This window comes from Geotrypetes seraphini, chromosome 4, assembly GCF_902459505.1.
Source record: "Geotrypetes seraphini chromosome 4, aGeoSer1.1, whole genome shotgun sequence".
NCBI classification, from domain to species: domain Eukaryota; kingdom Metazoa; phylum Chordata; class Amphibia; order Gymnophiona; family Dermophiidae; genus Geotrypetes; species Geotrypetes seraphini.
In genome coordinates this window covers 53525775-53541903 of record NC_047087.1, presented here as the reverse complement: position 1 = coordinate 53541903, position 16129 = coordinate 53525775, and the positions used below count along the sequence as shown (strand labels likewise).

Here is a 16129-nt window from a genome sequence, read left to right as displayed (position 1 = left end):
GTAATCATTGATATCTTCATATCTATTACTTAGGTCATCAGATGTGCTCTTCCATTTACTGATCACTTTTAATCATCAGAAACATATGCACAGCTTAGGTAACGATTCTGAAATCTTAATCGTTACTTAGCAGTCCTCATTGACCAAGTTTTTCACAATTTATTTTTTTATTTAGTAATTTTTAATTTTGGTTAAAACAACAGTACTTATTTGTGTGCTCTATCTTCTATATCGGCTGGGGACTCTCTTCACCAGACATGTTTCACCAAATGGCTGTTTCAAGGATGCCCCCTACAAACGCCGTTCAGCCTGAATCTGCAATCATAGGGGATATCCTTGAAACAGCCATTTGGCGAAACATGTCGGGTGAAGAGAGTCCAGCGAATGGCCACTAGGAGTCCAGCGAATGGCCACTAGGAAGTCCAGCGAATGGCCACTAGGATGGTCTCCGGACTCAAGGGTCTCTCATACGAGGAAAGACTGGGCAAGTTGCAGCTCTACTCTCTAGAAGAGCGCAGGGAGAGGGGTGACATGATTGAGACATTTAAGTACGTCACAGGTCGTGTCGAGGTGGAAAATGACATATTCTTTCCTAAGGGACCTTCAGTCACAAGGGGGCACCCGCTCAAACTCAGAGGAGGGAGATTTGGTGGTGACACCAGGAAGTATTTCTTTACAGAAAGGGTGGTGGATCACTGGAACAAACTACCGGTGCAGGTGATCAAGGCCACTAGCGTGCTTGACTTTAAGAATAAATGGGACATCCACGTGGGATCTCTACGTGGGTCGATCAGCACTCTGACTTAATGGGGTGGGACAGTAGAGTGGGCAGACTTGATGGGCTATAGCCCTTTTCTGCCGTCATCTTTCTATGTTTCTAGGTTAATATAGAAGATAGAGCACACAGATAAGTGCTTTTGTTTTAACCACATTTAAAAATTACTAAATAAAAAACAAAAATTGTGAAAAACTTGGTTAATGAAGAGTGCTAAGTAACGATTTAAGATTTCAGAATCGTTACCTAAGCTGTGCATATGTTTCCGATGATTAAAAGTGATCAGTAAACGGAAAAGCACATCTGATGACCTAATAAGTGATATGAAGATATTGATTACACTGCTTCACATATAATTTTAAAATAATACACTAACATACATGTGTGTACATATGCATGTAAATTTAAAAAATCCACCTAAGCACTACTCTGTAAATACACACACGTACAATGTGTTTGACAGGCTGGTATACTTGTGGGTGGAGTCTGGGCTGAGTATGGAAAGGACTCGTGCACATATCCTGTAACTTAGAGTGCACGTATCTCTGGGAATTTAGGCACCAGCACTCATACTAGCTCTATTACTGATATACATGCTAGTGCCTAAATTATAAGTGTGAACATATCCATTACACTAGTATTCTAAAAAGAAAGTAGGCGCCTACTTTTCTATACAGAATAGATGCCCTGCTGTAGAATAAACCCCTACAAGCTTTGTGAATTTTGCAGAAAGATGCCTTTGATAAATGAAAACTAACAGAAATACTTACCACATCACTAGAACTGGATAGAGAGGACGACGATGATAATGGCCCTGATGAAGAGTTTGAATGTTTACTGAGAGCTTCAGAAGCTTTACTTTTAGGCTGTCCCAAAGCAGAATTTTGTTCTGACACATTATTGTTACATTTGTCTAGCTGCTGATTATCCACTATCAAAGTTACATCATTTCCTGAAAGAAAAGGACAGCTTTTTCAGAACTGAAGCTATGTTTACAATAAAACTGAATACAATACAATAAAATCTGGTGTGGGATAGACAGAACCCCCCTCCCCCCCACTAACTGCTGGCCTTGGCCTATAGGAAGAGGTATATATCTTAACCAGAAGATGAACTTCTTAAAATTATAACATTAGCAGGCCTTGAATTTTTTTTTAGATATAGTAAGATACCAAACTAACAGTAATGTTCAAGAGACAAGACTTAAGAATTGCTGTACTGGGTCAGACAAAGTCTAAGTGCAGTTTCCTGCTTCTAACAGTGACCAAGCCAAGTCACAAATATCTGGCAGAAGCTCAAAGAGGCAAAATTCCATGCTACCTACTCCAGGGATAAGAAGAAGATTCCCGCTGGTCCTAACTTAATGGTTTATGGACTTTACCTCCAGGAGTTTCTCCTTTACCTCCAGGAGTTTTTTTAAAACTCAGCTACGCTAACTGCTTTTACCACATTCTCTAGCAATTTTCTATTTGTTTTTAACTATTACTGTACATAATTTCAATGGAGTGTTCCCTCGCCTTTGTACTTTTTGAACAAGTAAAAAATTCTATTCATGTTTACCTATTCCATTCCACTCAGGGTTTTATAGACCTATCATATTCCCCGCCTCAGCAATCTCTTCTCCAAGCTGAAGAACCCAGACCTCTTTAAGCTTTTGCTTATATGAAAGAGTTGATATACCACTTCTCAAAAAACACAGAAGTGGTGCACATAATTTTTAAAAATATTATAATAAAGAAAACCCCAAGATAATTTGAGCCCACAAAGAATGTATTTGACACAGCAAATTAAGAGTAGAAATTGTGATTTATAAGAGATAAGATGAACTTGTATACCACAGTCAGTCTCAAGAAACTAAATTATCCTAAAAGGGTACCTGCCAATCTCCATTCCAATCCAATGTGTATGTAAAGTTCAGAATATAATTGTTCTAAATACATATGGAGTTATGAAATGTAAATTTTTTTGGTAGAAGTAGATGGGATAAGTACATCACAATGTAAATCTCACCATTGTATGAAGGTTCAGTTTTACTTTGTTGACCCCAGTGCTTTGATATCCACTCTCTGTATGTTACCACCTCCTGTGTCACTCTAATTATTCGACCCAATATACTGCAGAAGTGGAAAAAAAATGTATTAGTTCTGGGAATGTTTAAATAGGTCACTTTACAGTGGATTACTGGATGATAAATATGTAGGTTAAATTTTACCTTTCAGTTTCATTGTTGGGGTAGTATTTAGCTATTGGTGACACTGCATGACTCAAGACAACATAAGCATAATCAAAAGCCTGCTTCACCTGCATAGCACCATATGAACTCCGACCAACATCATTACCTTTAAAAAAAAATGTAAATTATGAACTGAGTAAAGCTTACTCTTACAATAGTAAAAAGAGTAATCAAATTTTGATAATTAATGAGAAATATATCTATGGTTCTGCCACAGCATCTGCATTATGCTGATTAAGTCAAATATTTAACCAATACAGAATGTTTTATTGATATTGCCAAGGCTGCTTCTAGGATCTGCTCCTCTCCATCTGAAGTAGTATCTTGACAGCATCTCCTATGCACTAGATCATAAGTTAGAGAAAGTATTTTGGAAGGCTGTTCTTCCAAAATGATGCAAAACTACCTTTGTAAATCTATCACATATTTTGCTCTCGTACATTCTATTCCTTAAATCAACCATCTGCTGCTGCTTACACCAGCTATTACTTCAAAATGGCTACTTTTAGGCTCTTCAAGCAAAGGAAAACTACAGAACTACAATCCATTAAAGAACATATTACTCCTCCCCATAAATGAAGGGAACACAATTTTACTTAACATGAAAAAAGCTTGCATTCACATATCAAGGAAATTAAACTCATCATGCATGCCTTGTTGTTGTTTTTTCAATGGGCTCGGAGAACAGCAAAATATATACTGGAGAATATTTTCTTTTAGATACATCCAAGTCACCACAACTTTAACTGTTACTTCACCCTCTCATTTGCAACAAAAATAATTAATCTACAACTCTGAACTATTAGGTATGGAAAGATTAGTTTCTTACCTTGATAATCTTCTTTCTAGTAGACACACTCCATTCCTGAATATGTGTATAGTCAATCCCTTCTTGCGAGAATTCTTGTAGGGAGCTTCATTAGCATTCTTTTGCTCTGCTTCCCATCCTTCTGGGCTGTCCTCCAATTACAGTTCATACCAAAGCAGATGGTCAAGCCCTGGAGGGGAAACAGAAGAGGGAGGGGTATGGGGACACTCACTGATAAACATGTCTGTTCTGCTCATACCATTAAACATAAAACAGATACACAAAACTTAACCATTTGCAATACATAACAAGGTGAAAAACAAACAAGTCACCAACTGGAGCACCACCAGTACTAAAAAATGTGGTAGATTTCATAGATACCCCCCTAGTTTCTTCAACGCAACAGTCACATCCTCTGTTCTTGTCAAGGCTGGACAAAGGAAAGAAACAAGATGTCTGGAATCCCCGGCACCTTTGGGTCAGTAAGCAGGCAAATGAACATCTGACAGGGCAGGCATCGGGAATGGAGTATTTGTATACTAGAAAGAAGATTATTGAGGTAAGAACATAATCTTTCCTTCTAGTGTGAAGACACTCCATTCCTTAACATGTGGAATGTATCGAAGCAGTCCCTCGAGTTTCGGGTGGGACAGATGAGCCTTTTGTCAGAACTGAAGATCCAAATGCAGATTCATGTTTGGCTGCCATGTCCACCCTGTAAAACATTTTGAACATGTGGAGAGAAGACCAAGTGGCAGTTCTACAGACTAGGGACACCACCACAGATTCCGCCCATGAGAAAGCTATGCTTCTAAAAGAGTGTGCCTTTACGGATATAGACGGACATTTTCCACTTCTGATACAGACTGAAGAAATGACTGTATGGATTCATCTTGAAATGGTTGCTACAGAGGCTGATTGATCTTTATGGGCAGCACCAGCCAATACAAATAGATGATATGACAATCGAAATGTGTTTGTAACCTCTAGATACCCCAGGCTTTTGCATATGCTGCTATAGTCACCTTCTTCCTACATCTTAGAAGCTTGGAGACCACCTAAATGAATAGTCTTTATATGCTAGCACTGTGCGCTCAAGAGCCATGCCGTAAGACCAAAGCATTCTGGATCCTGCAGGGCAATTGGACCCTGCATGAGCAGCTGGAGATGAGAGGGAAGTTTGAGACTTTGATTCCTTTGCAGATGGACCAGGTCTGTATGTCACGGTCACCTAAGCCAGTCTGGTACTTCTAGAATCACCAGCCCCTGGTACATCATAATCCTGTGAAAAGACAACCTATCATGGGTCACGGAGGGAAGACATAAAGACCTGCCTTTGGCCAAGGTCACAGAAGGGCATCCAGGCCTTTGCTTCCTGGCTTGTGTCTTCAACTGAAGAACCAAACTGCCCTCCTGTCAGCTGCTAATGCCATCAGATCGAATGTCAGGTGCCCCCACCAATTCACAATGCAGGTGAAGTCTTTCTGAGACAGTAAACCCTCCTCAGGATCCAGGGTCTTCTGATTGAGGAAATCCGCTTGCACACTATCCACTCCTAACATATGTGCTGCTGCGAGTGTCCGAAAATGGGAGTCCACCTATCAAAACAGCATTTGGACTTCCAAGCATAGAACAGTGCTTTTGGTGCACCCCTGGCAATTGACATAGGCCACCGTTGATGCGTTGTCTGAGAAAACTTGTACCACTTTGTTCTCCTATGAACTCTAGAAGCACCAGCCGGATAGCTTGAAGTTTCAAGCGGTTGATCGACCACTTCCTCTGGGAAGAGAACCAGTATCCCTGAAATGGATGCCCCTCACATTGTGACCCCAGCCTTAGAGGCTGGCGTCCTTCATCAGTCACCCATGAAGAGATGCAAAGAACTACTACTCTGGTGAGAGACCAGGGTTCCAAACACCAGGCTAGACTGTGACGAGCTTCCACTGTCCAAGGCAGCTTCTGGAGAAGTGTATCCCTCCGAGGGCACCATCAGGAGAGGCGTTTATCTTAGAGCAGACCCAAGTGCGCTCTTGTCCAGGGGATTGCGTCCATGGTTACAACCACTGATCCCAATGCCTGCAAATAATACCAGGCCATTTGAGCAGACTCACTCTGAAACTCCTGTATCTGATGCAGAAGCTTCTCTCTATGGGATTCCAGGAGTTACACAGTTTTCCCTTGTGTTGAACTGTACTCCCAGATACTCCAAGATATGCGTTAGCTCCAGGTGACTCTTCCGAAACTGACCACTCAGCCCAGCTTCTGCAACACTTGATTATTCTGTGAACCACTAGTCTGCTTTTGGATTTGGACTGGGCTCTTATTAGCCAATTGTCCAGATACAGATGGACTTGCATGCCCACTATGAGCAAGTGTGGTGAAGGTCCGCAGGAAGTTACATCGGAAGGAGGGACTTGGCTGGAAGGTCCCAGAGCAGCTCTGCATCTGATGTTGCCTGCTTCTTCATCCACGAATCTTCTGAGGCAAAGGGGCCAACCCAAGGGATATATATATTTTTTGCAACAGTTTTGACCCATGATCAGGAGCGAGGGAGGGGGCTGTTGAACCAGTGATTGGGGGGCTGCTGAACTCAAGAGAGGAGCTGCTGCTGCACCCTCAAAGAAGGGAGGGGGTTAGTTGGGCTGCTGGACTGGCTGGAGCTGAAGGGAAGGGAGACAGTTGCTTGGATCTGGTCTGGTGGAGGGGGAAGGAAAAAGGTGCTGGGCCCATGTGGTGGGTAGAGTGCAGCTGGAGGAAAGGGAGAGGTGCCAGACCCACACCTGGGTGCTGAATGGAGGGGATGGATGGGGATAGATGTGTTGGACCCATGGGAAGGGGGCTAGAGGGAAGGGACAGAAGTGCAGTATCTGTAGGGAGGAAGAGAGATGAGGAAAAGAAAAACTGAACTAAGGGGATGAAGAAAGAATGAGTGAAATATTGAACATAGTGGAGAAGGGAGGAAAGAGTGTGAGACACATTGATGTAAGGGAATAAGAGGGGAGAAGCTGAACACAGGGAGATATACAAAAAGAGGGGAAGGAGATCGTGGGCATGAATGGGAGCATAGGAACAGGGACAAAAAGGGGAATGCTACATCTGCATGGGGGTGGTATATGGACACAGAGGAGTAATGCTACACATGGGAGGGTATATGGACACAGAGATAAGATGGCTAGACATGGGGGAAAATAAGAATGCAGAAGGAAGATGCTGGACAGGGGGTATAGGGATATAGCGGAGCGATACTGTAAACAGAGGGAGGGGAATCACAGAATGGTAAGATGATGAAGGCAGGGAGATGGATACCGGGGAAATACTAGAAAGGGACATATAGGAGACATAGAGAAGGGAGATGCTGAACATGGGGAATAATACATACAAAGAGATAGAAGATGGATGGTGAGCATGGAGAAAGAAGAAATGTCAAATCGTCAGGAGACCCTGGCAAGTGAGTTAAAAGAAGACAAATGAAAACAGAGACCAGCGCCTAAGACCAACATGATTTGAAGAATAAAATGATGAGACAACAAAAGTTAGAAAAAAATAATTTTGTTTTCTATTTTGTGATTAGAATATATCAGATTTGAAATATGTATCCTGCTAGACATAACTAGGGATCACAAAGACCAGGCCATGCTTCTTTAGCTTCCAGCTGGCTTAGGACTCTCTCTGACCAGGGGGCAGCTGCCCTAATTGCACTCCCTTAACACTATTCCTGTCATGTGTAACTGTGGTATTCTGTTATCATGATTTTTCTGTGTAGCATTCTGGAGTAATTTGGCTTATTCAGTTTTCTTGATAGTGGAGGGGATATTTGTGAAGGGGAGGGGAGGCAGGGGTTTGTTGATCCTTGCTCTGTATTATTTGTGTTTATAAAATGACAACTGTACAGAATATTGTTTCTTTTTATACTTTAATAAAATAAGTTCAAAATAAAATCATAACTATTCGAGGCTTGTGCGGATGGGATCAGATGGTTTAAGGGAACAGGGACAAGTTTTTTCCCGTGTCATTCTCTACCCTAAACCTCAGAACCTGCGCTCTCCCACAACATCCCCTGCAGCACCGAAAAGCCTCGCAAACAGTCCAAAAAAAACAGAATATAATTGAAAAGTACACATGAGCAGAAAAGACCGGCTCTTATCATCTTGTTTGTAGAGAGACAATTGAGGAATTAGATAGTCCAGAAGATGGGAGGTGGAGCAAAAAAAATTCTAATTAAGCTCCCTACAAAAATTATTGCGAGAAGGGATTGACTACCCACATATTCAGGAATGGAGTTTCTGTTATACCAGAAGTTATGTTCTGGCCTGTTACAAAACTGGTTGCCCAATTAACTCATTTAAATTAGCTTACCAATACACCAATGGTATTCATTACCTGGTTGTAATGGATCTTCAATGTACAACATGGATGGTCTGTATCCATCTAGCATATTCTTCTGAACCTCATCTTTTGCCACGTATGACCCACCATCCTTTATTCTGATGCCTGTCTTAAGATAGTTGAAGTGTCGCCCGTACAACTCAAAAAATTCTATTAGAAGAACACCATAGTTGGCATCAGGACTGCAGGCATCTTCCCTGGGATGAAGCTAGATAATACAGAAAACAAAACAGCTTGATCACTTATTGAATTGTGTATCCCAAGATCTCCTATTCACCATTATGGATATCCAAGCATGATGGATTTCCATTGGTCTTTTAGTGAATTGTTGTGGCAACACAAAGCCTATATAATAGCATAGTACAATAAAATAAAATATTCAGGCTGGGATTTGAGTACAAATCTTTACAGCAAGCAGTTTTCTATATCTGTGTGAAAAAATGCTATTAGGAATCATCTCGTATTCCATTTTAAAATATAGCCAAAATAGAAATACTGATACAAAAATTACAAGCTAGAAGCAATAGCCTTATAACCCGTTTCAATTCAAAATTACTGGTTTGAAGTTAAATTTATTCACCACCACAGTGCAGTCACTTGTGAGCCAGAGACACAGGCCCCTCCAAAAACCCAAGCCCAACCACAATGCACAAGGACTACCATGGCTGGCAGGGATCCCCAAGCCCATCAGTGAAAGATCAAGTGCCTCTGCTTTCTCCAGTGTCCATCTGGCACTGTAAGTACACCCAAACCTCTGACAATACTTCCTGTTTATGAAATTGTGAGACCATGAACAGGATGTGCTTCCCTAAGAGGTTTCAGTGTGTGCATGGAGTCAACTAGACAGTGGCATAGGCAGTTATAGGGAACACTTAGAAAACCAGCATTCAAAACTTTCCACACCCAAACAGACTATTTATTTCTATTTCTATCCCATCCTCCCATGAGCACAGAACGGGTTACAAAAGCACGTTCACAGTAGATTACAGTAGACACATAGAAGTCAGTTATATTAGACATTCAAGGTACATTACAGACTAAGCAAGTTGCATGTCTTACAGGCCTTTAGAAGAGAATCTGTAAGGCTGCAAGCCCTCATCTCATGATCTGATCTTTCATTTCTACTTGCCCTTGCTAGAGGAGAGCTTGATCCCTAGGAAAGGCCAGGGTGTGCCTGCTAGTAGACATACCAAATCTATGAACCAAGGCTTCCAAGGCCTGTCTGGAGCAATCAAAGAAGAGGTGCTAGGCTACTTTGTGCAGCATTCTCCAAATTAAGGGTCAAGGAAAAAATATGCAGAGCAGCTCCTGCCAGGAAAACTCCAGTACACTGATACTATCAAAGCCAAATTTCTTCTGCAACTGAAGAACCAAGCTGACTTGGTGTCATGGCTCAAGGCCTTCAGATCAAACCAGCTTCCCCTACCTGTCCAGGTTTAAGTCCCATTCCTCCATTTCCAAGATGGACCAATTGAGAACATCTGCATGGCCATTATCCTGGCCTGCAATGGGGACTGCTGATATTATAAAGTAGGCTCTCTGCCCAGGCTCCTCATGACCCCTCCCCCCACCCAGCTTGTTGACTTACACTAGCATTCCAAGATATCACTCCCATTGCTCTTCTATCCAGAGTGGGGAAGAGCTCCAGCCGTACAAATTGATCATCAACCCTGTGCTAATCACAGGCCCCAAAAAGCTCCAAACCCCTAAGACTGACCTATGTGGTCACTACAATCCACTTCTTTGTATCCAAAGGAATACCCCCTCAACAGATGAGTCAAGCGAGTCTAAAGGATTCTTGCCTTTTGAGCCGCTGGCAGGAGGGGCAGTCTAATGTGTGGCGCAGTGGTTAAAACTACAGCCTCAGCAACCTATGCTGCTCCTTGTGAATCTGGGCAAGTCACTTAATCCCCCCATTGCCCCAGGTACATTAGATAGATTGTGAGCCCGCTGGGACAGACAGGGAAAAATGCTTAAGTACCTGAGCAGGGACTGTGTCTTGATGTTTAATATACAATGCTGCATTTATCTAGTAGTGCTATAAAAATAAGTAGTGGTAGATTCCCTCTTCTAACCCAGCACTCATTTTGTGATCCATTCTAAAATTTAAAGTGCATAGTTTTTCCAAATGATCACATCTGGTGTTGCCTAAGCCTAGCTGCATAAAAACATGCCTGTATTTCAAAATTTAAGAATGATCAAACATGAGCTGTCCCAACTCTTAAGAATTGGTATTCTGCTAGGAAGGACCCATTAAATGTAGCCACAAAATTTAACAAAAAAAGTTTACAATTTATTTTTCCTTCCCCTATCAAATAAAACTTCTTAGTCAACTTACCTGTAGAAAACTAACAGCCATTAAAAATAGACTATAGGAGCCAATTCCACCTGTAAATACTTCATTAAGGTCTCTCTGCAATAGGAACTGTTTCAGTACTAAAACCAAATATGGGAGTACAGGATATTTCTATGACAGAAACAAAAAAAACAAATTAGAAAAATTGCTGAACAATTATAGATAAACAAGAGGGAAAGCATACAGAATATACTTATGTGTTCGTATCTGTTACATGCTTATACCTTTGTTACCTCTTAAGAGAATGGTAGATTAGGTTCTTACCTGGATAATCTTTCTGTTAATACACATTGGAGTCTGTAGGTTAGAAACATAGAAACATGATGGCAGATAAAGGCCATAATCTGCCCATCCACAGAAACGATTATCTCTTCCTCTCTCTGAGAGATCCCACCTGCCTATCCCAGGCCCTTTTGAATTCAGACAGTCTCTGTCTCCACCACCTCTTCTGGGAGACTATTCCATGCATCTACCACCCTTTCTATAAAAAAGTATTTCCTTAGATTACTCCAAAGCCTATCACCTCTTAACTTCATCCTATGCCCTCTCATTGCAGAGTTTCCTTTCAAATTAAAGAGACTCAACTCATGCGCATTTACATTACGTAGGTATTTAAGCGTCTCTATCATATCTTCCCTCTCCCGCTTTTCCTCCAAAGTATACAGATTGAGATTTTTAAGTCTGTGCTCATACGCCTTATGATGAAGACCACACACCATTTTAGTAGCCTTCCTCTGGAATGACTCCATCCTTTTTATATCTTTTTGAAGGTGCGGCCTCCAGAATTGTACACAATATTCTAAATGAGGTCTCACAAAAGTCTTTTATAGGGGCATATACCTCCTTTTTCCTACTAGCTATTCCTCTCCCTATGCAACCTAGCATCCTTCTAGCTTTCGCCGTCACCTTTTCAACCTGTTTGGCCACCTTAAGATCATCACATATAATCACACCCAAGTCCCGCTCTGTTGTTGTGCACATAAGCTCTTCCCTTGGGTTTTTGCAACCCAAATGCATGACCTTGTATTTCTTAGCATTAAATTTTAGCTGCCAAATTTCAGACCATTCTTCAAGCTTCGCCAGGTCTTTCTTCATGTTATTCACACCATCTGGCGTGTCTACTCTATTGCAGATTTTGGTATCATCGGCAAAGAGGTAAATCCTACCCGACAACCCTTCAGCAATATCGCTTATAAAAATGTTAAAAAGAACAGGCCCAAGAACAGAACCTTGAGGCACATCACTGGTAACATCCCTTTCCTCAGATCGATCTCCATTGATCAGTACCCTCTGTCGTCTTCCACTCAACCAGTTCTTGACCCAGCCCGTCATTTTGGGACCCATCCGGAAGACACTCAGTTTATTTATTAGAAGTCTGTGTGGAAAACTGTCAAAGTCTTTGCTAAAATCTAAATATACCACATCTAGCGTACATCCTCTATCCAATTCTCTGGTCACCCAGTTAAAGAAATTGATCAGATTTGTCTGATAAGTCCTACCTCTACTGAATCCATGTTGCCTCCGGTCCTGTAATCCACAGGATTCTAGAAACTTGACCATTCTCCGTTTTAAAAGCGTTTCCAATAATTTGCTTACCACAGAAGTCAGACTTATCGGCCTGTAATTTCCTACTTTTTCCTTACTTCCACTTTTGTGGAGAGGGACTACATCTGCCCTTCAACAGTCCTCCATTACTACTCCCGACTCTAGACTCATTAAAAAGGTCGGTCAGCGGAGCTACCAGAACTTCCCTAAGTTCCTTCAGAACCCTAGGATATACACCATCCGGCTCCATTGCTTTGTCTATCTTTATTTTAACTAGCTCCTCAAGTACACAACCCTCTATAAGACAAACCAGAAACAACTATCTTTTTGCATACCCAATCATTACCAATTGTAAATACAAAACCTTTCTGGACAGAACTTTCATGTACCAAGCAAACAAACAACAACATTGGCTAGACAACTACATTAATAAAGCTGAACTGACCTACAATGCTTTTAGAAAACTCATAAAAACTACCTTATTTGACATATATATCACCTAACAGAATCTCACCGAACACTGTTCATTTCACTTTCCCAATATGCCCTCTGAAATCCTAATCGAACAGTATTTGTAATTTCGGGACCTTTCTTCTAATATGTCCCCTCTGAAATTCTAAACAAACTGTATATTGTAATTTTCGCTGTTTTTGAAATTCGCGACCTTTCTTTAACAGGTCCTCTCTGAAATTCTTAGCAAACAGTATATTTTGTAATTTCGCTTTCTTAAAGTCTCTGTACTCTGTACTTCCATCTGCCTATCTGCATACTGTAAATCGCTGAATGTCCAGCTCTCTTGAATGTAAACCGCCTAGAAGTCGCAAGATTGTGGCAGTATAGAAGAATAAAGTTATTATTATTATTTCCACCCCTTCCAGACGTTCCCATCCAGACAATAATTCCTTGACATAAACCCCCTTCCGAACAAAGTTAGTATTTTAAAAGTCTAGAACCTTTGCTTTTGAATGAGCCCTCTCTATACCCATCTTAATATTAAACCGTACCATGCAGTGATCACTGGATGCCAGATGATCACCCACTAACATCAGAAATACTTTCTTCATTTGTAAGCACTAAATCCAGAATGACCCCATCCCGTGTGGGTTCCATTACCAACTGCTGGAACAGTTTTCCTTGTACAGAATCCAGAATCTCACTACTTTTGGAAGACCCTGCAATAGGGATACCTCAATCAACATCCAGCATGTTAAAATCACCTATTAGCAAGACTTCCCCTTTTTTAGATATATTCTGAATGTCTACCATTAAATCTCTATCTACTTGTTTAAAATTGGTGCATCTCTCCCACTCCTTCTACTGCCATATCCAACATTTTCCCCTCTCATATCCCCTGGATCATGTTCAGCATTTTTCACTATTGCCTACCACCCCCATGCCCAACATTTCTCCTTCTATCACCCCTCTCCAGCACCATGCCACACCTCTCCCTCCACCACTATGTCAAACATTCCTCCCCTTTGCAGCCCCTTCAATCTGTCCCTATGTTACCTCTCCACCACCATATCCAACATTTCTCCCTCTCATCCTTCTCTTCCTCACTCCCCTCTCTCTCTATGCCACATGCAGAATGCAAGAGCCACTGTGCGCTGTCCCAGCAAACAAGTGCAGCTGGTACTGAAGATATGGAGCAGCCAAGCTGGAAGGAAGAACGGGGACACTAATTCTTCATGGACTGGCCGGAAATTTTTGCGGACTGACACCAGTCTGCGGACCGGCAGTAGAAGAACACTCCTCTAGGTGACATATAAAAGAAGTGGCAAGGCCTATGGTGGGACAGATGAGCCTGTGCTCAAAACCAAGGACCCAAAAGTGGTGTTCTCCTAAGTCACCACGTCCACTCTGTAGAATCTGGTAAAGTTACAGAGAGTAGTCCAAGTAGATGCTCTACAGATCTCTTCAGGCAGCTCTGCCCTGATCTCTGCCTAGTAAGCCATCACACTTCTAGTCAAATGAGCTTTGAGAGAAAAGGCAGCTGTTTGCCAAAGGCAACATACTTTGACGAGATTGCCATACAAATCCATCTGGCAATAGATGCTTTGGAAGCTGGTCTGCCTCATCTTGACTGACTGGTGCACTCTTTTCCCAACATTTTTTTGTTTTTATTTTAACCTTCCCTTTCTTTATCTCCCTTGTACCCATTTTTTATTTGTATGTTGGTTGTATTTTTGTTTTTGTTCATTGCCTCCCTTACTATGTCTTTTTATTTTTAATATATTATTATTGTAAACCACTTAGATTAACTGTGGTTGTATTTACAGTATATCAAATAAATTTAAACTTGAAACTTGGTTAGAACAAAAAGACAAAAGATTGGAAAGACAAAAGTCATTGGTATGTCCAAACAGTTGAATAAAACTCTCCGTATGTCCAGTCTCTGCAAAATTTAATCCTGCTTGGTTGAACCTGTAGACAAATGCAGGTAGACGGACCTCTTGATTGACATGAAAGGCCGAAACAACCTTCTGTAAAAAAGAAAATACCGTGCGTAGGATAATCCCTGCCTCTATGATCCTGAAGTATTGCTCTCTGCATAAGAGTGCCTGCAATTCCAAGACCCTTCTTGCTGAGACAATTACCACCAGCCTCTTATAGGGAAGTCAACTCATCACTTATTTTCGTCGCCCTTCGCAATAACTTTTCTAATTCTACTATATCTTTTTTGAGATAGGCCGACCAGAATTGCACACAGTATTAGAGGTATGGCTGTACCATTCCTTTCCTGATAATTCCTAACATTCTATTTGTTTTCTTAGAAGCTGCCGCACATTCAGATGAGGGTTTCAACATATCCTCAACGATGACATCTACCGTATTTTCTCGCATATAACGCGTGCATTATACGTGGTTTTTACAAACCGCGTATAACCTTGCGCGTTATACGCATGAGCGCGTTGTACAAAATTTTTTTTACATAGTTCCCCCCCCCCCCCCGACGTCCGATTCACCCCCCCCCCCCCGCAGGACCGCTCGCACCCCCACCCTGAAGGACCACTCGCACGCACCTGCACCCCCACCCCGAAGGACCGTTCGCACGCACTCCCACCCGCACCCCCACCCTGAAGGACCGCTCGCACCCCCACAGCCCCCCGACCCCCCCCCCCCATCATGTAGAAGCTCCTACCGGTGTCCTGCTGCTTCCTCTTGGCGGTCCCGGCCCTTCCGTGAGCCCTGCGCCTGTGCTGCTTCCTCTTCCGGCGGTTTGCCCTTTCTCTAACGTCAAGCCCTCTTGCCCCGCCGACTCCCCGACACGATCGGGGCAAGAGGGAGCTCAAGCCCTCTTGCCCCAGCCAACCGCGGCACCCCCGACACAATCGGGGCAAAAGGGAGCCCAAGCCCTCTTGTCCCGCCGACTCCCCAACTCCCTGACAATATCGGGCCAGGAGGGAGCCCAAACCCTCCTGGCCATGGCGACCCCCTACCCCCACCCCGCACTACATTACGGGCAGGAGGGATCCCAGGCCCTCCTGCCCTCGACGCAAACCCCCCTCCCCCCAACGACCGCCCCCCCCCCACCCAAGAACCTCCGACCGCCCCCCCCAGCCGACCCACGACCCCCTTGGCCGACCCCCACGACACTCCCACCCCCCTTCCCCGTACCTTTGTGTAGTTGGCCGGACAGACGGGAGCCAAACCCGCCTGTCCGGCAGGCAGCCAACGACGGAATGAGGCCGGATTGGCCCATCCGTCCCAAAGCTCTGCCTACTGGTGGGGCCTAAGGCGCCTGGGCCAATCAGAATAGGCCCGGGAGCCATAGGTCCCTCCTGAGGGCGGGGCCTGTAGGTGTCGAATATAATGTGTGTAACGCTGAAGCGTACCAGCCAGAGATACCCATGTATTTCAATACCTCAAAAAGGTATGTCCAATTGACCTGGTCAAATGCTTGTGCAGCATCCAGACTAAGCAATAGCATCGGAATGTTATGAGATTGAGTGTGAGCTAAAGATAACAGTGCTTTACGTACATTATGCACCACTTGCCTTCCCTTTACAAATCCCACTTGTGTTG

At 42.9% G+C, this 16129-nt stretch overlaps 1 protein-coding gene across 1 annotated transcript in view; it reads right to left on the bottom strand.

Moving 5' to 3' along the window:
• TENT4B (terminal nucleotidyltransferase 4B) overlaps positions 1 to 16129 on the bottom strand; it is a 114659-nt gene that overhangs the window by 6993 nt on the left and 91537 nt on the right. Inside the window, exons 6-10 of the mRNA XM_033941711.1 lie at positions 10541 to 10669; positions 8197 to 8410; positions 2988 to 3114; positions 2786 to 2889; positions 1546 to 1727 (exon numbers count right to left, since the gene is read on the bottom strand). Of these exons, the coding sequence (XP_033797602.1) occupies positions 1546 to 1727; positions 2786 to 2889; positions 2988 to 3114; positions 8197 to 8410; positions 10541 to 10669 (756 nt within the window). The remainder of the gene's footprint in view (positions 1 to 1545; positions 1728 to 2785; positions 2890 to 2987; positions 3115 to 8196; positions 8411 to 10540; positions 10670 to 16129) is intronic.